At 40.0% G+C, this 26,669-nt stretch overlaps 2 protein-coding genes across 7 annotated transcripts in view; one reads left to right on the plus strand and one right to left on the minus strand.

Annotated features, from left to right (window-relative positions):
- The window catches only part of NKIRAS1 (NFKB inhibitor interacting Ras like 1), a 76,008-nt gene that overhangs the window by 35,158 nt on the left and 14,181 nt on the right, over nt 1-26,669 (plus strand). Inside the window, exon 5 of one of the 5 annotated variants that reach the window (XM_059390853.1) lies at nt 18,435-19,015. The exons of 3 other annotated variants lie outside the window; for them this stretch is intronic. In XM_059390853.1, coding sequence (XP_059246836.1) covers nt 18,435-18,470 — 36 coding nt within the window. In that variant the 3' untranslated portion in view covers nt 18,471-19,015. Of the gene's footprint in view, nt 1-3,418; nt 3,461-18,434; nt 19,016-26,669 lie in introns of those variants that run through there. One more of the 5 variants, XM_059390854.1, reaches the window with a different exon arrangement.
- LOC132011756 (ubiquitin-conjugating enzyme E2 E1) overlaps nt 1-26,669 on the minus strand; it is a 78,624-nt gene that overhangs the window by 4,262 nt on the left and 47,693 nt on the right. The window lies entirely within an intron of this gene.

Below are 26,669 nucleotides of genomic sequence, written 5' to 3' on the forward strand. Positions count from 1 at the left end.
GAGAGACTTGTATATCCCAGTCAATACACAGGAAAATTTCTACAGAGCAGGCAAACTGCTATTTTAAACAAATGGATGGTATGAACTGGATTCATTCACTCTTGAATGCACATGTACATGAAGTTAAATGGCAGAGATTTCAATAATGAACAAGACAAGAACTCCTTGTCTTCAAGATGCCCTCTGCTAACTGATTAGAGATGAGGTTCAATTCCGTCATTTAAGAGAAAGGTTAGAGGAAGGGAAGGGGGGCGGGGACCTGCCTGGGCCCTACACTTTCTACAAACCCACTACAGATTTTTCTTTCAGAATGAGTTTACAAAAGAAAACCAAAAAGAAACAAAAGCTGGAGAAGAAAACATAATGGGGCAAAAAAGGAGGGAGAAAATACAGATAAAAGAACATGAGCTAATGGGAAGAGTAGAGCCAAACTGGCCAAGAGGCAGAGAGCTTGGACAATGACTTGAGCACTTATTAGCTATGTGACCTTGAGCAAGTCACTAAACCTAAATCACAAATTCTCAGGAATGTTTTGATAATTAAAATGGGGGGTGGCATCTCTGTAGAAAAAGAGACTCAGCGGTTTCTCATTAAATGGTAGTGATCATAATAACAGTTATGAATTATTCTACTAATTCAAATAGTATGGTCCTTTAATATCCTTTGTAATTGGTATTCTTCAGAACTATTAAAAGACTTGTTTTAGACTGCACAAGGTGGGATGTAGAGAGAACTTTTAATCAGTTTTCTACTTCTAGGAACATGAGGTAACCTCTAGTGAAAGGATACTCTCCTGATACAGCTTCAAACCCTAAGGTTAGAACTGGTCCTTGGTTATCTGGTCTGCCTACGTGTTTGCATCCGGTGGATGTATCTGGACAAAAAGTCTATATATACACTGGCCATTACCAGCCGGGACACCTGTTTACCAGACTAGAATTAACTGAAAAGTGAGGTAAAGACACCACTGATACAGAGATTGCAGATAACAGATGAACTATCCTATTTAATCTGGTTCATCTAGTTCATAGTATCTAAGGTTTAAAGGCTAAAAGGCAAAGACAATCATCTGCTGTAAACCTCTTTTTTACCGATGAGGAACCAAGGCCTGAAGAAGAAGCTAGGCCATCTAAAATCCAGTAATGGCAGCACTCCATACAGTTTACCTCATAGTCAGCTTAGTAATGCTAAGAAAGAGACCCAGAAAAAATAACAGTAAAGTCCATCTAACCCTAGAGGTGACATGTTGACATGGGCCCGATGCTGCTGGCCCCTCGGTACAGAAAAAAGAACAAAGGTTTAACAATATAGCACTATATCAGCTTTTATGGATTTTATGGAAAACTGTACTTTCCAAACTTCATTGTTCCTCAACATCACCTATAGAACTTTCAAGTGAGAGGATGAGACCTGTCATCCTAGGCCTACTGAATTTAGAATATTCAGAAGGGACTTAAGAATCTATGGTGATCTTTAAACAGGTATTGGTTGCTTCTGGGAATCACTGGTACAAGTTACTGAAAGACAATCCGTTCAGAACATAAGCTTTATATCACCTATGATACAAGTAGATATTCAAATCAAGGTGGCTACTTGTGTGTAATCAGCTTTCAGTCTGGGGTATAAACTTTTCTGAAAGTTCAGGAAAAAAAGGGCATTAAGTATACAATATAAACATAACTATAATTTAAAAAGTAACATGCTTCATTAAACTTTGAAAACTGATAATAAAAGTGGGCTATATTAAGAAAAATAATACTAAATGAAATATGAAATGTAGTTGAAATCCTAAAGCATGCAACAAGAGCCCTGTAGGAAACTAAACAGCATGGATCCCTTATCTACAGGTCCTCAGCCAGGGGACTTGGGAGTTACAGGGAAGGATGAGAACCCATTGGAAGGACAAAGCATTGCTGTTTGATGAAAAATTTTACTCACCTTAAAGCTGTTACTGGAGAAATTCATAAAACTTTTTGTCATATGCATTTTATTAATCATAGAATGAAACAAAAATTATGGCCCTGCAAATCTTCTGCCCCCTTTTTTTCCCTTCCAGGTTCTCACTGTAAAAGTTAAGGATCTACTGGTCTAGAAAGTGGGTAAAGAGACCTATGGGGGGAGTGGGGAGGGCACAAGTTTACAGCTTTCAGAACGCTACTGTGAAGGTGAACGAGGAAAGAATCTTTACCTCGGACACTACAGAGAAAGGTCTGTTCCAGCACCCCACCCTCTTCTCTATAAAATGACTAACTAGGTTTACCCACAGGTCAGCATATTTCTTTACCAACCTTCTGTCCCCACCCTTTAAGATACCTTTTAGTTTCACAATAAGAAATACAACTTAAGTTTGAAACACTTATGGAAGTGTACTTTAGAATAGCATGTGATCTAAATTAGTAATTACTAAAATGAATATAAAGTATGGGAGATGGGGGTGTTTAAGAGAATGAGAACAACAACAACAAAAAAAGTCCCCATTTGAAGATGTTGCAACATTAACTGTGATTAGAATCTTCACATGAGGCTGAGACTGAGAAGGTGGAAGGAGACCATGCATTTATTTGCCTTTGACATTTTGTTAGAGAATTAGTTTATTCATAACAAAAACACCTTTCAAAATAAACGTATAATACACAGAACTCTTACACAAGGCAAAAGAAAAAAATTCTGGCCTTGATTCAGTCTTTTTTCCTTCTAGTCAAAATAAAGAGAGCTGTGGCAAACATTTTAAGAAAAATAATAGTCAAGGGCACCTGGCTGGCTCAGCTGGTAGAGCATGTGACTCTTGATCTTGGGGTTTTGAGTTCAAGCTCCACACTGGGTGTAGAGTTTACTTTAAAAAAAAAAGAGGAAGAAAAGAAAAAAAAAAATCATTCCTATTTTTGACTCAGTATTTTCTTACTTCTGTAATGGTTTCTGACTTCAGAGAGATACATTAACATTAGCAGCAGGAATTGTCATGAACCACAACCTTCTTCTGAAGGGACATCAGCCTATTGACTGATCAGCAACAAACTCAATGACAAGGACTCTTACCTCCACCAGCCTTTCCCTTAATGCTTGAAACCCATGTTTCCTCTAGTAACCACGGGACAAGGTGGCTACATGTCCTACCTCTTATGCCTTATTAATACTATTATTAGTAATAGCATTTGAATAGTATAAAATGTTATCCATACAAGTCATTTAAGGTATAATCCTAAGAAAGAAAACCAGTTAGAAAAACTGTCATCAGAGCAGTCTTCCAGAATTTGATGTGCTCTCTGCATTGATCTGAAAATTTCTAAGATGATCATATAAGCTAATGTTTAAGCTTTAATTTGTTTTAAAATCATGTTGTTGTTGTTGTTTTAAGTCCTCCCCCATTCCCATCCTCAATACTAACTTACTATAGACTACTCTTCTTCCATTTCAACAGCAACCGAAGATGCATTTCAGTTTTTAAAGAACATCCTGGAAGTAAGGTGAAATTATAATCAGTGTTTTTAAAGATTATATTTCTATCTGATCAGTTTTTAAAATTTTTATTGGGAAAGATGACCCCTGCATACAAACAAAGAAACCCTAACTCAGATATTATTTTTGGCATAATTCTAAAAAGCTTAGTTATGTGGTCTCTTATCTTAGGGGGAAAAAAGTTGAGGGTAAAGGCTGGGAAGATGAAAAGATAAGGAACATGCTAAAGACAGGCATTTGGATAGCAATAGCACAAAATAAATGAAAAATGGAGCAAGTTAGCAAATGTGTCGGCATATTTCAAAAAAGGGTAGATAAAGGCTCATGATCAACTGAGTTGAAGTTCATTCTAACCACCTAAAAATCCCATGTAACCTCTCAAACCAGTTGCTTATACAAAATGTATTGTCATAAAATCCTCCAAACTGCTACATTCTCACTGCCCCCAAAGCAGTCATTCTCAGTTGAGGATGGTGGGGGCCCCCAGGTGATATTTGACAATGTCTGGAGATTATTTTGGGATGTCACAGCTAGGAGGGAGTGTGCTACTGTCACCTAGTGGATGACAGCCAGAGGTGCTGCTAAACATTCTCCAATGTACTAGGTACCAGATAGCCCCCACAACAAAGAATTCTCTCAAGGGGCTCCTGGGTCAGGTCTGCCTTTGGCTCATATCCCAGGGTCCTGGGATCAGGCCCCACATCAGGCTTCCTGCTCAGCAAGGAGCCCGCTTCTCCCCCTGCTTATGCGTTCTCTGTCAAATAATAAATTAAAAAAATTCTCTCAACTCAAAATGTCAATAGTGCCAAGGCTGAGAATCCTGCTTAGAGAAATGTGATCAAGGTAGCCCTAATAAGGTAAGAGCTTCACAGTTTGAATCCATTGTCAGGCTCTAGTGCCCATCCTCTTATCTGTTTTACTGCTGTGTGTGGGAAGGGGGAGGGGGGAGAAATCAATATCCAGGGTTGCTTTTAAAAGTCAGATTTGCATATGCCCTAAACGTTCCATAGACCCCTGATAACTCAAAATGTGGTCCCTGGACAAAGCAACATCAGCATCCTCTGGAAGTTTGTTAGAAATGCAGATTTAGACTCCACCCCACACCTAATGCATCAGAATTTGCCCATTAAAACTTTGAGATTCTAGCTACAGAGGACATTAAGTGGCAAATGAATGCCAACTCTACCTTTTGATCTAAGTTTAAATTACCAATTATATTCTCGAGCTCTTGGGGTGCCTGGGTGGTTCAGTGGGTTAAAGCCTCTGCCTTCTGCTCAGGTCATGGTCCCAGGGTCCTGGGATGGAGCCCCGCATAGGGCACTCCGAGGCTCAGCGGGGAACCTGCCTGCCTCTCTGTCTACTTGTGATCTCTGTCTGTCAAATAAATAAAATCTTAAATATAATATATATATATATATATATATATATATACACACACACTCTAGCTCTTTCCTTCACTACCTGTAATTCTCTGCAGTAAGAAACAAGTATCAACCCTAGTAACGCTTACTAAGTACCATATAGAGAACTTAGAAAATGCTTATAAGGAAGAGACCCACAATCAAATCTATATTCCTGACAACCCACTATTCAAAATCCATTCTTAATTTACTCTTCTGCTAAGAAATGAAAAGAGAATATGACAGAATAGTATGAATGCAGCAATCTACCAGAGGGAATCCTCATCGCCCACAATTATGTCCCAGTAGACCGACTACTCTCCAGGGAATGAAAGCTGCCTTCTCCATGACATCTATATAGCACATGCAGAGGAATTTTATAAAAAATGAAAAAAAGCATCTTGTTCTCGCCATCCCTCCATAAAACAGTTGCTCTCTGTAACCTAGAAGTGAGTGGCAGAAGGAACTTGAAAAATCAGAAAACCTCAGTAAGATGACTACTAACACACGAGTGACATGGTTTGGTGAGGTGACATTGCTATTACAAAGTGGGTCGGTCACGTACGGGGATAACTAAGAGAGGCCTCCTACAAAGTGGTACTGCAGGGGATGTACATCCAGGTTACCATTCCCTGGAAGAATTACAGTTTAAAGGCCAACCTAAATGACTTCTATGTAAGAATTCACATCAGTAGTATCCAGTATATCTAAGCAGTTGCACTGGAACAAAGTGGGCCCAAATAGGGGATTACAGTTTCCTACACATGGGAGGAAAACAGACTCAACACACTTAAGATCTAGAACAAGATGATCCATGTCCACTAAGAATGGTGTTCCCATGGAGGCCCCCCAAATCATGTCATATCAACTTTGAGGAAATAGTGCCTTTCTCCCAGCAGAAAGGAATTTGATACAACTTTTCAATCTGATTTTAGGCCTATAGAAGCTGTAGAGTTTATTTCTGAAGTCTGTTCCAAACCGGAAAGTGGACAGATTGGCAGGTATTTACATACATTGCTACAGCTATGTGGCTATACAATCTCTCAAAGATCAGATTTTAAGTCTCTAGAGAATAGTGATTTTCCACACATACTACCAGGGCTTAGTATAATAGTAATTAGCAATATTTAATTAGCTGGTAAAATACGTACCACTGTTCAGAATTACGTTGACAATACTGTCAAATTTGGTGAAATAACAAAACACTACAAGAGCTTGATCTTGCTCAGCTAGCCATTCAATTATGTTTTTACCTTATATGTTGCTGCTTTAGAAAACAATCCAGGCTTTCTGGAAATCTACACTCCAGTCTTGAAGAAAGAAAATCAGATGTAGGAGTAAGGACACAATTTTAAAAGAAAACTCGTTTCATAATAATTTGAAAGAGACAACAGTAGGGATAGTGAAACAAGCAGATCTACAACACTGTGGACATCAGTGGGTCCTTACTGTCAGGGAGGGATGGCTGAATAATGACAGTGTTTAGTAAACTGAACTAAAAATCACCCTTTAGAGGAGCCTGGGTGGCTCAGTCAGTTAAGTGTCTGCCTTCAGCTCAGGTCATGATCCCAGGGTCCCAGGATTGAGCCCCACATGCGGCTCCCTGCTCAGTAGGGAGTTTGCTTCTCCCTCTCCCCCTGATCGTGCTTGCTCTCTCTCAAATAAAGTCTTAAGAAAAATTAAAATAAAAATCATACTTTAACTTTTGGACTGCTGATATACAAAGTAGGGGATAAAAGTACCAAGCAAGTAAAATTCAAGCTAGTTAGATGTCAAGGGCCTAAAAGGAATTGGGGTGGGGAAGGGTAGAGAATGGCACATAGGAATGATTAGAGAGAATTAAATAAGAGATTGGCATTTCTTGTGTCTCAAAAACCATTTTTTTTTCTATACAAGGTTAAATACATAGGTGGTCAGGACAAAGGTGGATCAGACAATAGCTCTTTTCTGCAGAACTACACAAGCTTAAGAACGATTCTAATTTGCTCTTTCCCCAGAGAAGTTAGAAAAACAGGGCCAGAACAGAATCAAGTTCTAAAGCTATTCCTCCTCTACTGAAACTAAAATAATCCAGAGGAGGATATCTGCACCTTACAGTCAAGTGGTTTGAGTCCTGATTTTTTAGTTGCATTGCTTATATTAGCATATGTAACACTGCTATCTAAGTGAGTAAGTAGAAATCAATTATTAATCTCTGGTTCTTACAGTAATCAGTTCACAAGGCCTATAAAAGCACAACCAGCTCTTCTATTGGGATGGTAACTGTACTGAGGCTAAATGAGAGTATTGGAGGAAAGCAGAATCTCTTGTTTAGACTTTTGTAGGGGATATAGTACAGTTGTTAACACTTGTACCTTCCACACATTTAATGCAGGTCCTTAAAAGCAACAGTGTTGCAAGGAAAACTACTCAGAGGATACAAAAATTCTCAAAAAGGAACTTACCAGGTTTGACTCAATTCTAAGATTCTACAGTATATCTTTTGATTAGGAAATGACCACAGTTCAGTTTCTCATTCACTCACACTCAACTGCACAGCCTCCACAATGCAAATGCTGCCAATCTCACACTGCAGGTGAGGCACTTGGAGGTGGCACGGTCAGAGGGAAATGTGCAAAGTAACAGTGTAAATGCACAAGGAGCAGGTTCAACATCTTGCCATTGAGCAGAGAAAACTGCCTGCACCATCTTGCTGCAGTGATTTGGAGGCGGGGGGGGGGTCATTTATCACATGATCTGAACTCTTGTTTGGTAAAGCTTTTTTTTTTTTTTAAATAAAAATAATTTTAACTTTTTACTGCCCATTTTTGCTCTTAAAAGTGAGACAAGGGGCGTCTCAGAACATCTTCCTACACCACCTAGTCAGCCTGGAACTGCCCTGCCAGTCTCTTAATTGTAGCAATTTTAAGGATTCTTCATCCTCAAGGGGCATCTTCCTTCCAGGGATTTGGGTTAAACACCTGAGGCCGGTGTCTCTCATCCTAAGTCCAGATCCCTACAACTTCCCTCAGTACAGAACTTATGTGGATTTGGAGAATAAAGATGTTTGGAGCTAAAGCTGACATTCACATCTGGGAAAGGCTAGATCGGCACTTCTCCCAACACCCTTTCACAGCAAGCCACCAGGTCAAAACTATTTTCACAATTCTAAACAGTATTTGCCTTTTTAACTCTCCTCCTCTCACATTTGTACTGTGAAGTTTTCCTGAGACTACATAAGGTGTGATATGACAACAGAATGAATGCAGAAGCAGATAAAAAAATCTAGCTGTCTTCAGACATTAAAGCAATTCGCGTGTATGTTAAACAGTGCCACTCTTCTAGGTGTTTTAGCTTTGGAAAACATTATTTTCATTAAAAATGTTAACATGTTTTTGTTATTTTAAAATGAATGATATTTTTAATGTTTCAGCTTTAATCTTGAATACAGTAAAATCCATAATAATTAACCATATAAACAAAAGCACTTTGCAGCCCCTAATTTTTAAGAGTGTATAATGGGGTCCTAAAATAATAAAGGTGTGAGAATGGCTAGGCAGATTACTTTAATATCAGCACAACTAGGCAACAATTAAAAACAAAATGAAAAGTTTTAAATAGGAACTAGAAGCTGTTGGTCTCTCTGCCCTTCCCCCTCTCTCTGCAACTTGGAAACCGTAAAGTCCATGTAAGAAGTATGACTACCCCAAAGCCTACCTACTGGAGAGACCATATGGAAAGACCAAATATGAGGGATGAATGAGAAGCCCCAGGTGTTCCAGCCCTTAGCCATTTGAGTCTTCTTGGCCCAAGTAGCAGACTTGTGAGTGAAGAAGCCTTCAGATAGTTCCAGTCGCCCAGCCAGCCCCTAGATATACCAGAGGTTTATGATAAATGGTGGCTGCTGTTTTACACCACGTAGTTTTTAGGTTGTTCTGTGAACACTTCCCAGGAATAACCCTTAACCAATAGTTGATGGTGGAGTGGGACAATTCTGAGGCAAGTGCTTTTACCCAGAGTTCCCTTTGGCAACTTTCACTTTGGGAGCGCTTAATAAAAGGCATCCATTACTGACAGTCTTTCCTACCCTGTCTTCCTTCCCACCTCTACCTTTATTTCTTACACCACTAAAAAACTACCTGTATTAGAATTCTCCTCTTAAGGGTCTCCTGGGGAAAGCAAAGCTGACAGACCACTGAAGTTGGACACACTAAGGAAAAGATGAACAGATATGATTACATAAAAAGCAGAAAATCTGTAAGAGAAAGACAAACAGATTAGAAAGGGGTAAGAGAACTGCCGTACATGATTAAGGGTTAATATCTTGACTATGAAAAAACCTGAAAGGGCACCTGGGTGGCTCAGTGGGTTGAGCCTCTGCCTTCAGCTCAGGTCATGATTTCAGGGTCTTGGGATAGAGCCCCACATAGGGCTCTCTGCTCGACGGGAAGCCTGGTTCTCCCTCTCTGTGCCTGCCTCTCTGCCTACTTGTGATCTCTCTCTCTCTCTCTCTCTCTGTCAAATAAATAAATAAAATCTTAAAAAAAAAAAAAAAGTAAAGAAAGAAAAAACCTGAAACATACTAACTGCAATGGATAAAGGACTCAGGCATTTCTCAAAAGAACTCATATGACCAATAAATTCTCAATCTTACTTAGACTCAAAGGAATGCAAATTAAACACGGAGGCACATTTGCCTATCAGACTGGCAAACATTTAACGATTGTATTTATTTATTTGACAGAGAGAGAGCAGGAGAGCACAAGCAGGGGGAAGTGGCAGGGAGAGGGAGAACGAGGCTCGTGCTGAGCAGGGAGCATGATGTGGGGCTCAATCCCAGGACACTGATACCATGTCCTGAGCTGAAGGCAGATGCTTTTTTTTTTTTTTTAAAGATTTATTTATTTATTTGACAGAGAGAAATCACAAGTAGATGGAGAGGCAGGCAGAGAGAGACAGGGAAGCAGGCTCCCCGCTGAGCAGAGAGCCCGATGCGGGACTCGATCCCAGGACCCTGAGATCATGACCTGAGCCGAAGGCAGTGGCTTAACCCACTGAGCCACCCAGGCGCCCCAAGGCAGATGCTTTTAACCGAATGAGCCACCCAGATGCCCCAAGACTGGCAAATATTTTTTGTTTTGTTTGGCAAACATTTTAATAAACTGAAAAATCTGTGTTAACTGGATGATGAAATAAATAGGCATCCTTTCCCATTGCTGGTGGGAGAGTAAATTAGTAATCATAGATTGTGATTAAGTAAAATATATTCAAATATAAATCCAATATACCCTTTGACACAGAAATTCTGCTTCTCAGAGCTTACCCTCAGGAAATGAGTGGAACATGCACATGGCTACAGTACCAGGCTATTTATAAGAACCTTGTGTATGATGAAACAAGTTTGGAATGAGCTAAACTATCAATAAGAGGCAGGCTAGACTGTGGTACAACCATACAGCAGTATACTATGCAGCACTTAAATGACACAAGGTACACATACTCAACAGGGTTTTTAAGAATCCACAATGAGGGTTGCTGGGTAGCTCAATCGTTAAGCGTCTGCCTTCAGCTCAGGTCATTTCAGGGTCCTGGGATAGAGCCCCGCATCAGGCTCCCTGCTCAGCTCGACAGCCTGCATCTCCCTCTCCCACTCACCCTGCTCGTGTTCCCTCTCTAGGGAAATAAATAAATAAATAAATAAATAAATATCTTTTAAAAAAAAAAAAGATCCACAATATAATGTGAAGTGAGAAGGCAGACTTCCCAACAGTGTGCAAAACAACCTCATTTTCATTATAAGACATACCACATAACCAAACTATTGATCAAGGTTGTACCTGCAGGATGAGATGCAGAGGATTTATTTTACAATAACAATGGATTTCCATTCTTAAGAATGTAACAAAGGGTAGAAGAAATGAAATCAAATTCACCTAGCAACAGAGAAAGTCAACTAATAAAGAAGTAACTGTGGTTACCCTGGGTAAGGATGGTTTCTGCCTAGAAAACCAGGACTTCAAATTTGCAGGGATGCAGGATACTCAATCTAGGCAATTTCAGCCCAGTTTCTGTAGACTGTAGTTTTGAGAACAGAGTTGCTAAGGGTCTCAGAGGGGTGACTTTTGACAAGTTCATTCCTGCCTGTCACGGCCCAAATACGTGTGCAATAGTGACCCAGTGAAGTACTGCATCTTTGGATGAAGATCTACAACAGTCATTCACAGGAAATGAGTAATACTGCTCCCATCTCCAATTTACAGCCCTGTGAAAGCCGTCAGTAACTATTATTGTGGTTAAGGTGTCCTGTGGTCTCTCATTAGAGAACAGATCTGGCCCTAGTACTGTAAAAGCTCCTACCGACACTACCGCTCTATCCTGCCATCTCCTCCCTCCTCTCTTCAAATCAGGCCCTCCCCTAAACTCTCCTTTATACCATGCTCCAGATAGGGTGCTGAGAGAGAGACTGAACCCAGGGAGAGAATGCAAACCCTTCAACAGTGTAAAGCAAAGGGGCTCAAGTTTATATAACAGCCCACAAATATTTTTCAAAACATGGCAAAGGGATCTGACAGCCAACTTAGCAGACACACCCACCAAATACCAACGGTTAGCAAAGATGATCTGTTCAATGTCTAAATAGTCGAGATATCTAATAGTCAATTTATCTGATAGTTATTAAGATACGAAATATCTGAAGTGGATGGCTTTAACTGCAGGTAAATTGTGCCTTAAAAAGTAGATAAAGGAGAAAAATAATATGTACAGAGAAATTGACCTTTTTAAATCATTCTTTCCTCTAAGCAGACTCCCTCCTGAGCAGAGAGCCCAATGCAGCCAAAGGCAGACACCTGACTGACTGACAGCCATCCAGGCGCCCCTCGTTATTCCCATTTTAAAGATGGGGAAGCATTCAGAAGGTTAAGTTAACATTAAGTGATGGGGCTGTACAAATTCCTAAAGCTAGGAAATCACACTTCTGGTCAATACAACCCAGGCTTTCTTTCCCACAGTGATTTTTTTTCCCCAATACATCAATGGAGTTTCCAATATAATTATCTGCTTTGGACTCCCCACCAATTTTGTTTAATCACATTTACTACTCTGCCTTTCCTACCTTATTATTTCATTTGTCTTTTATACTTGGAAGGAAGCTAGAATTACAAACAAGAAAATCTTGTGACCTGCTAGAAGGTTATTAAAATTTCTTAAAAATTGATTGTTTTTTTTTTTTTAAAGTACATACCACATGGAGTACTACTTAGTGTGGAGGAGAGGGGATTTTAATAATCATGTGACAACTATAAAAATTGAGAACTCCCAGCTTAATGAAAACCAAAGATGGTTTTGGGAAACAAGCATCAGTTCAACTGAATAACAGTCCAGATGTTATGTTCTTAAATTGCAAAAAGAATAAGCAATACAATTTTCTTTCTTTCTTTCTTTCTTTCTTTCTTTCTTTCTTTCTTTCTAAAGAACTTTAAGTGGGGGGAAATGCTAAAAAGGAGGTGTAGAACATGATACCTACTTTCCCAGCTCAGAAGTCTGTTTGGTCCACTCCACTCCATTCCATTCTAGTCCATGGTGGCACTGGGAGGTCCAGCAAATCACTGGAATGAATGACCTCCACCGAAATGGAGGTCAACTCCTGCCTGAGGATACAATATCACCCACTGCTCAATGCTCTGTGAAGCTGAGGCCTCTGCAACCTCTTTGTTCCCTCCCTCTCCATTGCAGGATCTACAGCTCAGAACCACCAGGAAATCACAGGGTCAGAAGGTGAGGAGAACTATTTACTGCACTTGGAGAGTCATTGGTTTCCTTCTTGGCCCCAGAAGGCCAGGAGAGAAAGGCACAGGCTGCTTATATTTGCAGAGGGCTGAGAGTGTGAATGAGGGACTATGCCCTATGGGTCAAATACAGGGCTGCGTTTGGAGGGGAGAGTCTGTTCTGGCCTCTTGTTCACTGCTAAACCTCATCACCAAGTCTCTGCCCTACCTTCTAGCTGAGGAGAGGAGACAACAGCTTTAACAAAACTCGGTGCTGCAGCAGCTGCTAAAGCGGCCCAAGTGGGAGCAGCCCATTTCACAGCCGACTAAGTCTAACAAATTTTCTCCAAGTGCTGGTAAGCAGACACATGTGACCTTCACCAGTGGCCACTGACCAGCCACCATTCTGACTTGTAAACTAACACACACAGTGCATATGCTACCACATGCTAAAATCAGGTGCTTCTGAAAAAAAATTCTCACCATGTAATATTTAATAAGAAAGGAGTGCAGAGCATAATGCCCAAACAGAAAAGGGTCCTAACAAAAACATCAGCTAGTAATTCCCAATTTTATATGAAAAACACTCGCAGAGAATTAACTGCTAGGGTTTATGTCCATTCAGGCTAAGTCTTATGGAAAACGCCAAAAGGCAAGAAAAGTTCTGAAAGAGAGGAGGCAGATGTTCCAAGCCAAAGGTGAGGAGCTTGGCTGAGAGGTATAAAATGTGGCTAACAGCCCACATACATAATTGGAAAATAAAGTTAAAGAAGAGAAGGACATGAAAAATGAAATGAGAGGGGAAGTTTTTAATTTCTTATTTTTTTCCCTCTTAAAAGGAAAAAAAATAACCCCAATTTAAATACTGGCCCAGAGGGAGAAGACAACTATCTCAGAACATATACACAAAGATGATAGATTGAACCCATGATACCAACTTTCACTCCTTCCCCAAACTCCGACAATATGACAGTAAAGATTTTTAAAGGCATAAACCTACAAAGATGGGAAGAAAAGGAAAGGGGATAATATTCACAGAAGTTTGGAAGTTAGGAGGCAAACTGGCAAGTGGTAAAGGATTCGACATGATATATCCAAGAAGCTGAATCCTAAAGTGGCTGTGAAAAAAGCCAAAAATCAAGCCCAGGTAGACCACATAACCCTCCCTAAAGACTCAGGAATCTGTGGTGCCTGAGGAGGTTGAGAATGAGGCAGGGGAGGTTTTAAAATAAGAATTGGTTAAAAGTGTGTATCAGTGGTCCAATTCCAAGACTCTGTGTGACAGATGGAATTCTGAGATGGGCAGCATGATATCCTCCCGCTAATACACTCTGACCTCCTCCATGAGAGCATGGATGGACAGAGCTATGACTTGCTTCTCCCTAACAGAATAAGGCAAAGCTGACTGGACACCACTCTTGGATCAGGTTATGTTTTCTGTAAATTGTTATTACATAAGACTCGGTCTTAACTGACAAGAGAAAGACTGTCCTGCTGGCCCTGAAGGAGCAAGCTGCTATGATATCAGTTGCCCAAAGAGAGGGCTAGAGAACTGCTGCTGTGGTCTCTGAGAGCAACTGACTTCAGTCCTACGGCTGCAAGGAAGTAAACTCCACGTCACAACTGCGTAAGTTTGGAAGCAAACCCTGAGCAACAGATGAGCACACAGGATAGCTAGCTGGTTCCTTGAATGCAGCCCAGAAAACCCTGAATAGAGGTCTAAGCTGTGCCCCAACTCCTGACCCATGTGAACTGTACATACTAAAATGTATGTACTGTTTTGAACTGCTAAAGTTGTGGTAGTTTGTTATACAGTAATAGTTATCCTGCCTGACTGGGGTTTATTTTCTAGAGAGGTTTAAAACTGAGGGTCTCTGAACCAGGGGACATTAATATGGATGAGGGCAGAGGTGCTGTACTGACAATGAGCTTATGCAGGGCCAACAATAAGATCCCCAGTTTTGTTTCTCAGCTCCAAGAACAAAGCTTGGCCTTTACCCTCCAGGCAGTCTCCTTTGGGGGATGTTAACAGCCTAGAGGAAAAGTCTCCCTAACTAAGTTAACAGATAACCAAGGAACATGGTTCTTCTCTAAAATGGCAAATGATGATCAAAACAAACTAGAAGACAGTCAATTAGAGAAAACAGAATTTAGAAAGAAAATTTAAAAATAAATGGAATTACCAATATCCAGAGAGACAGAAGATACTGCACTGATGAAACAAAACAGTATTCAGAAAAGAAAAAGGAGGGTAGGGGTCAGGTGCTGATAATGGGCGAAGGCAGTCAAACGGTACAAACTTCCAGTTATAAGATACCAAGTTCTGGGAATATAATATATAGTATAGTTAACAATACTGTATCATATACTTGAAAGGTGCTATCAGGTAGATCTTAAAAGTCTCATCACAGGAAGAAAAACTGAAACAATGGAGGTGATGGGTGTTAACTAAACTTACTGTGGTAAAGTCATTATGTAATATACACATATATCAAATCACTACGTTCTACACCCTAAACTAATACGATGGTATATTTCAATAAAGTGGGGGCAGGGAGAAAAGAAAGAAGGGCTTTTAGAAACTAAAAATGAAAGCAAACAAACATACTTCAACATAATAAAGGCCACGTGTAACAAACCCACAGCTAACATTACTCAATGGTCAAAAACTGAAAGCTTTCCCTGTAATATCAGAACAAGATGAGGATGTCTGCTTTCACCATTTTTATTCAACATAGTACTAAAGGTCCCAGCCACAGAAATCAGACAAGAAAAAGAAACAAAAGGCATCCAATTGATAAGAAGTAGTAAAATTGTTGACTATCTGCAGATGACATAATCCTATATACAGAAAACCCTAAGGATGCCACCAAAAAACTATCAGAATAAATGAATCTAGTAAAGCTGCAGGATACAGACTATACTGAAATCTGTTGCATTTCTATACACTAATAATGAAATAGCAGAAAAAGATCTTACGAAAACAATCCCATTTAGAATTACACCAAAAATCATAAACAATCTAGGAATAAATTTAACCAAGGAGGTGAAAGACCTATACTCTGAAAGATACTGATGAAAGAATTTGAAGATGATATAAACAGAAAAACAAACCATGCCCCTAGCCTGGAGGAATATTGTTAAAATGCCCATACTACCCAAAGCAATCTACAGATTCCATGCAATCCCGGCCAAAATACCAAGAGTATTGGGGCGTCTGGGTGCGTGGGTTAAAGCCTCTGCCTTCGGCTCAGGTCATGATCCCAGGGTCCTGGGATTGAGCCCCACATAGTGGGGGGAAGAGGGGATCCTCTGCTCAGCAGGGAGCCTGCTTCCTCCTCTCTCTGCCTGCTTCTCTGCCTACTTGCGATTGAGGGCTGTCAAATAAATAAAAACTTTTATAAAAAAAAAAATCAAGAATATTTTTCACAGAACTAGAACAATCCATCCTAAAATTCATATAGAACCACAAAGACCATGAACAGCCAAAGCAATTTTGAGAAAGAACAAAGCTGGAGGTATTACTGTCCCAGATTTCAAATTATACTTCAAAGTTATAGTAATAAAAACAGTACGGTACAGGGACAAAAACAGACATACGGATCAACGGAACAGAATAGAGAACCAGAATAAACCCACCATTATATGGTGAATTAATCTACAACAAAGGAAGCAAGAATATACACAATGGGCAAAGGACAGTCTCTGCAACAAATGGTGTTGGGAAAACTGGACAGTTATATGCAAAAGAAGGACACTAGACTACTTTCTACACCATGTACAAAAATAAACTCAAGATGGATTTAAGACTTAAATGCAAGATCAGAAACCATAAAACTCCTCAAAGAAAGCACAGCCAGTAATCTCTTGGATGTGGGCCTTAGCAGTGTTTTTCTGGACAGGTCTCTTCTGGCAAAGGAAACAAAAGCAAAAATAAACCAGAGGGGCGCCTGGGTGGCTCAGTGGGTTAAAGCCTCTGCTTTCGGCTCAGGTCATGATCCCAGGGTCCTGGGATTAGAGCCCCACATCGGGCTCTCGCTCAGCAGGGAGCCTGCTTTCCTTCCTCTCTCTGCCTGCCTCTCCTCTCTGCCTACCTGTGATCTCTGTCAAATAAAAAATAAATAAATAAATAAATAAGCAAGCCAGTCAGAGACAAACCAAAATACTAAGCTTCTGCACAGGAAAGGAAACTATCGAGAAATGAAAAGGCAACATGGATGGACTTAGAGGGGATTACACTAAATAAGTCAGACCGAGAAAGACAATGACATATGATTTTACTTATATGTGAAATCTCTAAAAACAAAGCAAACAAGTGAACAAACAAAAACCAGAAACAGACTCCTAGATGGGGGGGGGGGGGGGGGGACCCTTAACAACTGATAGCTGCCAGAAACAATTGTAGTAGAGGATGGGCAAGATAAGCAAAGGGGATTAAAAGGTATAAACTTCCAGTTATAAAACAAGTAAGTCACAGGGGTAAAAATGCAGCAAAAGGAATATATTCAGTAATATTTTATTATGGTAACTACACCTACAATGGTGAGCACTGCATAATATATAGAATTGTGGAATCACCATGTTCTACACCTGCAGTTGACATAACATAGTGTCAATAATACCTCAATTAAACACATACACACAATGAACCAAAAATTTTTCAAAAATATAATGTAGGGTAAAGTTATAATCTCCAAAAAAAGGAAGAAAGAAGGTTAAAAAAAAAGAGAGAGAGAGAAAACATACAACTTTTTTTGGTACACATGTGTTTTCTGCAGGAATGTAGTTGGAAATGGAAAGACTAAATGAGAATAAATCAGAGGACCTTAAATGCCTACCAAACCATTTAGATTTTAACAGCTTTGCACCTACAGGAGTGAAGTGAAAAACAGTCACTGTTTTAAGAAGTAGAAAATTCTAAATACTGAAAACATCAACCTATTCAGAAATAGGAAGCTACAAATTCAATCTTCAATGAATGAAGCAGAGAGCCTAATTAGGAGACTACAGAAATCTAACAACCTGGATTAGAGCAGTGACAGTGCGAACAAAATTATCTTGGGGGAAATCCTAAGTACTTTACTGTGACAATCCCTAAGAGCTATCAATAAACCAAATCCTCTGACTATATCTATACATACATGCCTACATCCAATTCCCACTGAACAGGAAGAAACCCCAAGAGTCTCTGCAGGGCCTGCCCAGTCTCCTGGCAGCATTGCTAACCAGATATCCCAAACACTACCATGCAGCACTTAGTTAAGTCATCATTTGCTAAATAAACAAAATTTGAGTTTATGTGTATGTTCCTGCATGTTCAATACGGTATTAACATTTCAGAAAACTCTCAAACCATGTATGCTGATTTTAGTTCAGAAAGTATTTATCATTAGTTATATGCTTAACTGATACTTGCTTGCTGATATATGTAGTTAAAAAATACAGCATACATGCTGTCTAGATACTGTGTAGGTTTCTTCCAAAAAGTTAAAAAAAATACCAGGTTTAATATTCTTTTAAAAGCACCCTTTAAATGGCTTTATGGCTTTATTTAAATCGAATTTATGCTTTATGGCAAATAAAGATGGAAGTATTTTGGAAGAAAACACATCTTATCAGTTTATCTGGCAACTTGGTTGGGTTGTGTTTCTTTTAAAAAGAACCAGGGCTCACAGTTTATAAAGACTCATGAACAGGCACATTCAACACCACATAAGCAGGAGGTAAAAGGAATTCCAACATAAACTCAGGTTAGCCTCTAAAATCTAGCGGATTTTTAACCACTAATACCTCTAGCAGAATTTAGTTAACCAAAAGCATTGTCCATATTTAGCCATTTCAGTGTTTTGTGAACGTGCGCTTACAGTAACGATGAGCGCCACACAGAGCCATGGGGAGGCACACCAACTAAGACACTGCTGAAGCAATAAGACAAAATCCAAGCAGTCAAGAGTTGTTTCGCAAGACAGCAAAGTCTGCGAGGTGCCCTCAACAGCCTGGGAGGAGGAGCAGCTTGCGACAGCAGTCCCAGCCCCACAGAAACCTGATCGCAGGATAGAACGTTCGTTCGTCTGTACCCAGCCGCGGTGAGAGCGCTCGGCAGCCAGGAGCAGACAGACAGCTGCTGGAGCAGGCAGGCTGACAAAGGAACGAGCCTCTGAGTTCCAGTCTGGTCGAGCAAAATGCCTTTGTCCTTCAGCAATAATCATGTTAATCAGAGCCATCCTCCACGTCCAGAGACCCTTACACATTCGCTTCGTGCAAAATGTACATACAGCACGGTTCTGGAGAAGAACTGCCTCCTCAAAGGGAAGGAAAGGAACATTTCAGTGGCTCTGGCAGTTGGGGCTGCTAGACATGGAACTGAGATTGTAAGATAAATTTTAATCTGTTTTATGAGAATACAATAAACCAATTAAAAGTATCCATTTAGACCGTATTTGTTCAGTATTATGCTATGGAGAAAATTCTTACAAGAGTCACAAAAATGTCTGCTGTCTGTTCTCATAAAATTCTCAGCTAAGAGGAGGGTCAACAACAAATTATTAAAACAGAAAGCAGACTATTAGAAGACGGATAAAAGGGAATGGAGTAAAGGTGAACTCAAGTGCAGGTGGCTTAGAAATGGGCCAATATAAACACACAGGCAATTCTCTCTTTCCTTCCCTCTCACACATGCACACAAACATGCTGGCTTTCCACCATAAGAGCTCCCGTTCTTTTGCTTGTGAGGTGAAGTGGAAAAAAAAGAGGACAAGTATTCAGAACAAATTTCCCAAAATGAACAGTCTTAGTGATGTAGGTCAGTGATTCTTACACACATTTCTAAGACAAACTTTTCACCAAAAGGTAAAGAATAAAGGGAAAAGGATAAAGTATTTGTTTTTCATAAATTTTATTTAAAATAAAGTTCTATCCATTCTGATAACCAGTTCTTCCTATTTTGTGATAAAATTATCTTCCATTTTGTGAAATGTTGATGACAGTAGATGGTAATTTTGTTTTCAATGTCCTTGCAAGACAAAATAGAATTAGCAACCATATATCAGCCCCTTGTGAATTGAAATTTAATATTTAGTACTGTAGTAACAGCTTTTGCCTGTAACCCTGGGTGGTTGGTATCTGTCATAGCAATTTTTTTTTTAAGATTTTATTTATTTGAAAGAGAAAGTGCACAAACAGGGGGAGTGGTAGACAGGGAGAGAGAGAAGCAGACTCCCCAACGAACAGGGAACTCCATGTAGGGCTTGATCCCAGGATCCTTGGATCATGACCAGAGTCGATCACCCAATCGACTGAGCCACCCAGGCGCCCCTGCCATTGCAACTTAAACAGCAAAAAGGACTGGTCCCAAGCCTGAGGCTCAACTAGCCCAGCACCTTTCAAGTGTCCTCAGGATCTCAGCTCTCCAGCGGGCCTAGGTTAAGGCCACCGCCTGCCAAACCCTCTGCAGCCCAGTGGCACCTCTATCACTCAGACTCCTCCCTGAGAACCACACACACAATAGCAGCCACTTCCACGTGCACAGAAGGTTCACAAATAGCTCCCAAATCACAAGGAAGTCCTGCCTGTCAGCAGGCTGACACACACTGTTTAGAGTCCCTCAAGTGGCCGGTGAAGTGAAACCTCTTTGTGCCAAAACTATTTCCTAAATAAATTTGCTGTTATTCTGTCTAAGCTGGTATACATCTCTAGTTTGACAGGCAACCAAAAAGATATAGGCTTTGGAAAGAACATCCTAAAGCACTAAATGTGTTATTTTATAAGGACTTCTCCCTTATCTTGGTATCCCTTGCTCCCTCAAACTTTGATTCTCCCACATGAAAATCCCTATCTTCAATTCCCTATTTCTTCTTTTCCCGCTTCATTTCAGAAGTATATGTGCATCTTTCCAAGACAAACATGTGGTCTATCAAATTCCTCTTCCTTTATCACTGAATCCAGCACTTCATTACAAAAAGTTCAAACTTTTCCATGCAAAAAGAGAAACACAACTAAATAAAGCCTACTCCTAAGTATACTCCTAAATACCCCTTACCCCCCACTTCCCTTCAAGCTATGGGTCTAGTTTTCCCTGGCCCTTTAGTGGCAACTTCCTGCTTCCACCTATGCATACCCTTCCACCTAAGATTCAATCCTGCTTTACCTCAATATTCCAGTCAACTGTTCTCTTAAATGTACCAAAGACCTTCCAATCTCAAACAGCATTTCTGACTTTCTTCATCAGCTTTTTGGTCAAGAACTTATCAACCCTGCCTTCTTGAAACTTTCTTGCCAATCATGACATTAGTTTTCTGATTCTCAGCTTAAGTCTCCTCTTACCTCTGATCTCCCCTCTCCCCTTTCTAAAGCCTTTCCCTGTTAATCTGTCAAAGCACAGGGGCAAACCCCAAGGAGCTCCCCTTGCAATGGTATAAAGAGTGATGCATTTCATTGGAGGGTTTGGGGGTCCAGAGTGGACTTAATGGGCATTCATGGAAGGAGAAAGCAGAAGACAAAATCAAAATCTGATACAAATTCAGTAACTCTCAGCATTAACTTAACAGATATTGGGCCTCAACAACACACTAGAAAAATAATGTCTACTACAAAGCAATGACTTTCAAACCATACTCCAGATGGGGGAAGAAAGTTTTGATGTTTTAAATGCTTGATTTCCCTGAAATCTGTTTTAAGAAAGGGTTACAGTGCTTTCAAAAACCTTTAAAAGTACACTTCATAGTAAGATACAACTAAACACACAAGGAACTTGAAAATAAGAACAGCATACAAATTCCAATTCAACCCTCAGTTTCTTATCTGGCAAGTGTGGCCAATGATACTCTCCTACATACCACCTCACTGAACTAAACTGAGAAAAAGTAAAGGAAGTACTACAAAGTGGCTTTGAACCCTACAGCACTATTTAAACCTACACAATTATTTTAAAAGCAGTAAGTGCTAACATTTCCATAGAAATAATGACTACTTGAGTATTAATAATGGCTATCACAAAAATCTAAAGCTACATTTTGGCTCTCCAATAATCAACCTAATCTTTTCATTTTAAAGGTCAAAATTAATATGGTAAAATTCCACATAGCTAACGAAAGTATTATACTGAAATCAAATAATACAAATGTTAACATATTATTAAGGTACGTTCTGATTAAATAAAATTTAAAAACATACACTTGCAAGAACAGTGGAAATGCTTCCTAAAGACTGCAAATGTTGGGTACCTGAGTGGCTCAGTGGGTTAAAGCCTCTGCCTTGGGTTCAGGTCATGATCCCAGGGTCCTGGGATCAAGCCCCCCATCGGGCTTTCTGCTCACAGGGAACCTGCTTCCCCCACTCTCTCTCTCTGCCTGCCTCTCTGCCTACTTCTGATCTGTCAAACAAACAAATAAATAAAATCTTAAAAAAAAAAAAAAAAAGACTACAAATGTTGGGGCACCTGAGTGGCTCAGGGGGTTAAGCCTCTGAGGCCTTCGGCTCAGGTCATGATCTCAGGATCCTGGGATCTAGCCCCACATGGGCTCTCTGCTCAGCAGGGGGCCTGCTTCCCACTTCTCCTCTGCCTCTCTGCCTACTTGTGATCTGTCAAATAAATAAAATCTTTAAAAAAAAAAAAAAAAGAGACATTTGATAGACCTACCTTTTTAAACCCAAAGATTGCTTTAAGCATGTTTTAATTTCACCACTACACAGTGAACTCTGCATTTCTACATTAGATACATACCTGAAATAATTACTCTGTGCATCTTTAAGTTGAAAAAATATTCCTCATTTTTAATTTCAAAATTATAATCTCAAAAATTACTCTAAAGCAATAAAAAATTATACCTGAAATTATAAATAAAAATATATAAAAGTTATACCTGAAAATTCTAGGATTTCAGAGAACAACCTGCTCTCATAATTAAATGTGAAGCTTCTATCGTACATTTAACTCTCCCATAAAATACTATCAAGAAGTTGGTCAAATGAGTAATTAATCCATATATTCATTAAAAGCAGACATTTAAAGATTAAGTCCTCACTAATTCTCATTTAACCATAGTATTTAAATTCAGTATTCCATGAAATCAGTATCACGACGCTAGGTATTTAACAGAACCTCCTAGCTTCTGTAAAGGCCAAAGGTGCGGCTTCCTCCCACAACACACACATAAAAATTATTATTCCTTTACTATCTACTAAGGAAACAGATCCTAATTTAAATTCCTACATATAGACCTTTTTTTGAAAAGACTAATAGCTAATTAGTTAGGACCTATTCAGTTACAAGCAAAGATACCTAACTTAAATGACCCTGAGCCAAAAGAAGAATTTATTGGCCCACATCATTTAAAACACCAAGGGAGGGAGGGAGCACCTGTGTGGCTCAGTCAGTTGGGCATCTGCCCTTGGCTCACGTCATGGTCCCCGAGTCCAGGACTGAACCCTGCATCAGGCTCCCTGCTCAACAGGGAGTCTGCTTCTCCCTCTACTCGTGCATGCGTGCATGTGCTCTCTCTAATAAATAAAAAAAATAAAACACCAAGGGAGGGCCGAAAGGGATACAGTCATTAAGAGCTCATGACCTCAACTATGTTTTCAGATAGGCTCTCCACACGTGGCGGCTTGGAAAAGTAGACATCAGAAGTTTAAGACTCACATCCAACTCACAGCTACCTCAGGAAAAGGGATAACCTTTTTTAAAGAGCCCTCCCCAATACTTTTGCCACAGCTCCTATCAGTTCAGATTAGGTCACATACCCCACTCTGAAATAATCACTGTTCTTAGAAGAATGCAGAGCTCTGGTGGGCTGGCTTGAGTCATGTACCACTCCTGGGGGTCAGGAGAGACTCTTGATGGAATGAAAAGGGTTATTATAAAATGAGGGGTGGTGGTACCCTAAAGGAATGTTAGATGAACAAATAACATCTATGTCAGTCATGAGGGTGTGCTCCCCCCAAAATACCACCAGGGTGTTCTGAGGAGCAGTGGCAGACTAACAAATGCAAAAATTGTACAGGGGCACCTGGGTAGCTCAGTGGTTTAAGCCTCTGCCTTCGGCTCAGGTCATGCATGGTCTCAGGGTCCTGGGATCGAGCCCCGCATCGGGCTCTCTGCTCTGCAGGAAGCCTGCCTCCCCCCCTCTCTCTGCCTGTCTCTCTGCCTACTTGTGATCTCTGTCAAATAAATAAAATCTTTTAGGGCGCCTGGGTGGCTCAGTGGGTTAAGCCGCTGCCTTCGGCTCAGGTCATGATCTCAGGGTCCTGGGATCGAGTCCCGCATCGGGCTCTCTGCTCAGCAGGGAGCCTGCTTCCTCCTCTCTCTCTGCCTTCCTCTCTGCCTACTTGTGATCTCTCTCTGTTGAATAAATAAATAAAATCTTTAAAAAAAAATAAATAAATAAATAAATAAAATCTTTTAAAAAAAAGTTGTACAAAGCAGGGCTTTTGGATTACATGTAGTTATTCTCACCAATTTACTCATTTTCAAAAAACAAATAATTCATGACAAATGCCTCCTTTTTCCTGCCAACTTTCCTAAATGTATTTAATCTTAAATGCTGAATTATGAAGACAAATGTATAACAAACTAAAACTTAATAGTTAAAACTGTAAGGGCACTTGGGTGGCTTGGTGGGTTAAAGCCTCTGCCTTTGGCTCAGGTCATGATCCCAGGGTCTTGGGATCGAGCCCTACATCGGGCTCTCTGCTCAGTGGGGAGCCTGCTTCTCCCTCTCCGCCTACTTGTGATTTCTAATGTCAAGATTTTAAATAAAATCTTAAAAAAAAAGTTAAAACTTCAAGAAGAAAGTATAGGAGAATATCTTTATAATCCTGGGGCAGGCAAAGAATTCCTAGAACACAAAAAGTATGACTTATACAAGGAAAAAAACCAACAAACTGGACTTATAAAAATTTAAAAGTTTGTCTCTTAAAAAGACACTAGTGAAAAACCGACACCTAACCTCGTACTTAATGGTGAAAGACTGAGTGCTTTTGCTCAAGACCAAGACAAACACACCCACTGTCACTATTCAATACTGTACTAGAAATTCTAGCCAGTGCAATTAGGTAAGAAAAAGAATTAAAACTATCTCTATTTTGGGACGCCTGGGTGGCTCAGTTGGTTAAGCAGCTGCCTTCGGCTCAGGTCATGATCCCAGCGTCCTGGGATCGAGTCCCACGTCGGGCTCCTTGCCCAGCAGGGAGTCTGCTTCTCCCTCTGCCTCTGCCTGCCATTCTGTCTGCCTGTGTTCACTCTCTCTCTCTCTGACAAATAAATAAAAAAATCTTAAAAAAAAAAAAAAAAAAAAAAAACTATCTCTATTTATAGATAACATGATTTTGTACAGAGAAAATCCTAAGGAATCTACTAAAATGCTATTAGACTAAGAGACAAACTAAGTAAGGCCGTAGGGTACAAAAATCAACATACAAAAGTTGACTGTATTTCTATATTGTTTACCAATGAATAATGGCAAAATAAAAAAAAAATTTAAGATTTTATTAATTTATTCGACAGAGACACAGCAAGAGAGGGAACACAGCAGGGGGAGTGGGAGAGGGAGAAGCAGGCCTCCCCCAGAGTAGGAAGCTGATGTGGGGCTCAATCCCAGGACCCTAGGATCATGACCTGAGCCAAAGGCAGACACTTAACAACTGAGCCACCCAGGGGCCCCTAAAATAAAAAATTTTAATTCCATTTATAATACCATCAAAAAGAATAAATTTAGGGGCACCTGGGTGGCTCAGTGGGTTAAGCCTCTGCCTTCGGTTCAGGTCACGGTCTCAGTGTCCTGAGATAGAGCCCCACATCTGGCTCTCTGCTCAGCAGGGAGCCTGCTTCCCCCTCCCTTTGCCTGCCTCTCTGCCTACTTGTGATTCTCTCTCTCTGTCAAATAAATAAACAAACAAACAAACAAAATCCTTTAATAAAAGAATAAACTTAATAGAAGAAGTCCAAAATATATATACTGGAAACTACAAAACATTTTTACAAGAAATTAAGTTAGACATAAATAAACTGAAATGACATCTTACATTGACAGATGGAAATCTAGCATTAAGATAGAAAGAGTTCCCGAATTATTCTACAGATTCAATGCAATCCCTATAAAAATTCCAGCTAGTTTTTTTTTTTTTTTAAAGAAATTGATGAACAGATGCTAAAATTCATATGAAAATGCAAGGGATCCAGAACTGCCAAAATAATCTCAAAAAGAGTAAGGTTAAAGGGAGTTGGGGGAAATTGGAAGGGGAGGTGAACCATGAGAGTCTGTGGACTCTGAAAAACAATCTGGGAGGAGGTTGGGGTACCAGGTGGTGGGTATTATAGAGGGCACAGATTGCATGGAGCACTGGGTGTGGTGAAAAAATAATGGATACTGTTATGCTGAAAATAAAAAATAAACTAAAATAAAAAAAGAATAAGGTTAAAGACTCACATCTCTCAATTTCAAAACTTACTACAAAGCCACAGACATTATGACAGTATGGTACTGGCCACAGGCTAGACATAGAGGTCAGCAGGACAGAACTGGGAGTCTAGAAATAAACCCTCACATTCAGAGTAAACTGATTTTTTTTTTTTTTTAAAGATTTTATTTATTTATTTGACAGAGAGATCACAAGTCGGCGGAGAGTCAGGCAGAGAGAGAGAGAGAGAAGCAGGCTCCCGCTGAGCAAAGAGCCCGATGCGGGGCTCGATCCCAGGACACCGAGATCATGACCTGAGCCGAAGGCAGCGGCTTAATCCACTGAGCCACCCAGGCGCCCCAGAGTAAACTGATTTTTGACAAGGCTGCCAAGACAACTCAACGGGGAAAGAATAGTCTTTTTATCAAATGGTGCTGGGATAATGGGATAGCCACATGCTAAAGAATGAAACTGGACCCCTTCCTCACGCCATACATAAAAAATTAATTTGGTGCACAGACTTAAATGTAAGAACTAAACTATAAAATTCTTAGAAGAAAATAAGCAAATATTTGTGACCCTGGGTTAGATAATGGTGTCTCAGCTACAACCTCCAAAAGCACATACAAAAGAAAAAATAGATAAATTGGACATCATTAAAAATCACAAACTT

This window comes from Mustela nigripes, chromosome 2 (assembly GCF_022355385.1).
Source record: "Mustela nigripes isolate SB6536 chromosome 2, MUSNIG.SB6536, whole genome shotgun sequence".
Classification (NCBI taxonomy): Eukaryota; Metazoa; Chordata; class Mammalia; order Carnivora; family Mustelidae; genus Mustela; species Mustela nigripes.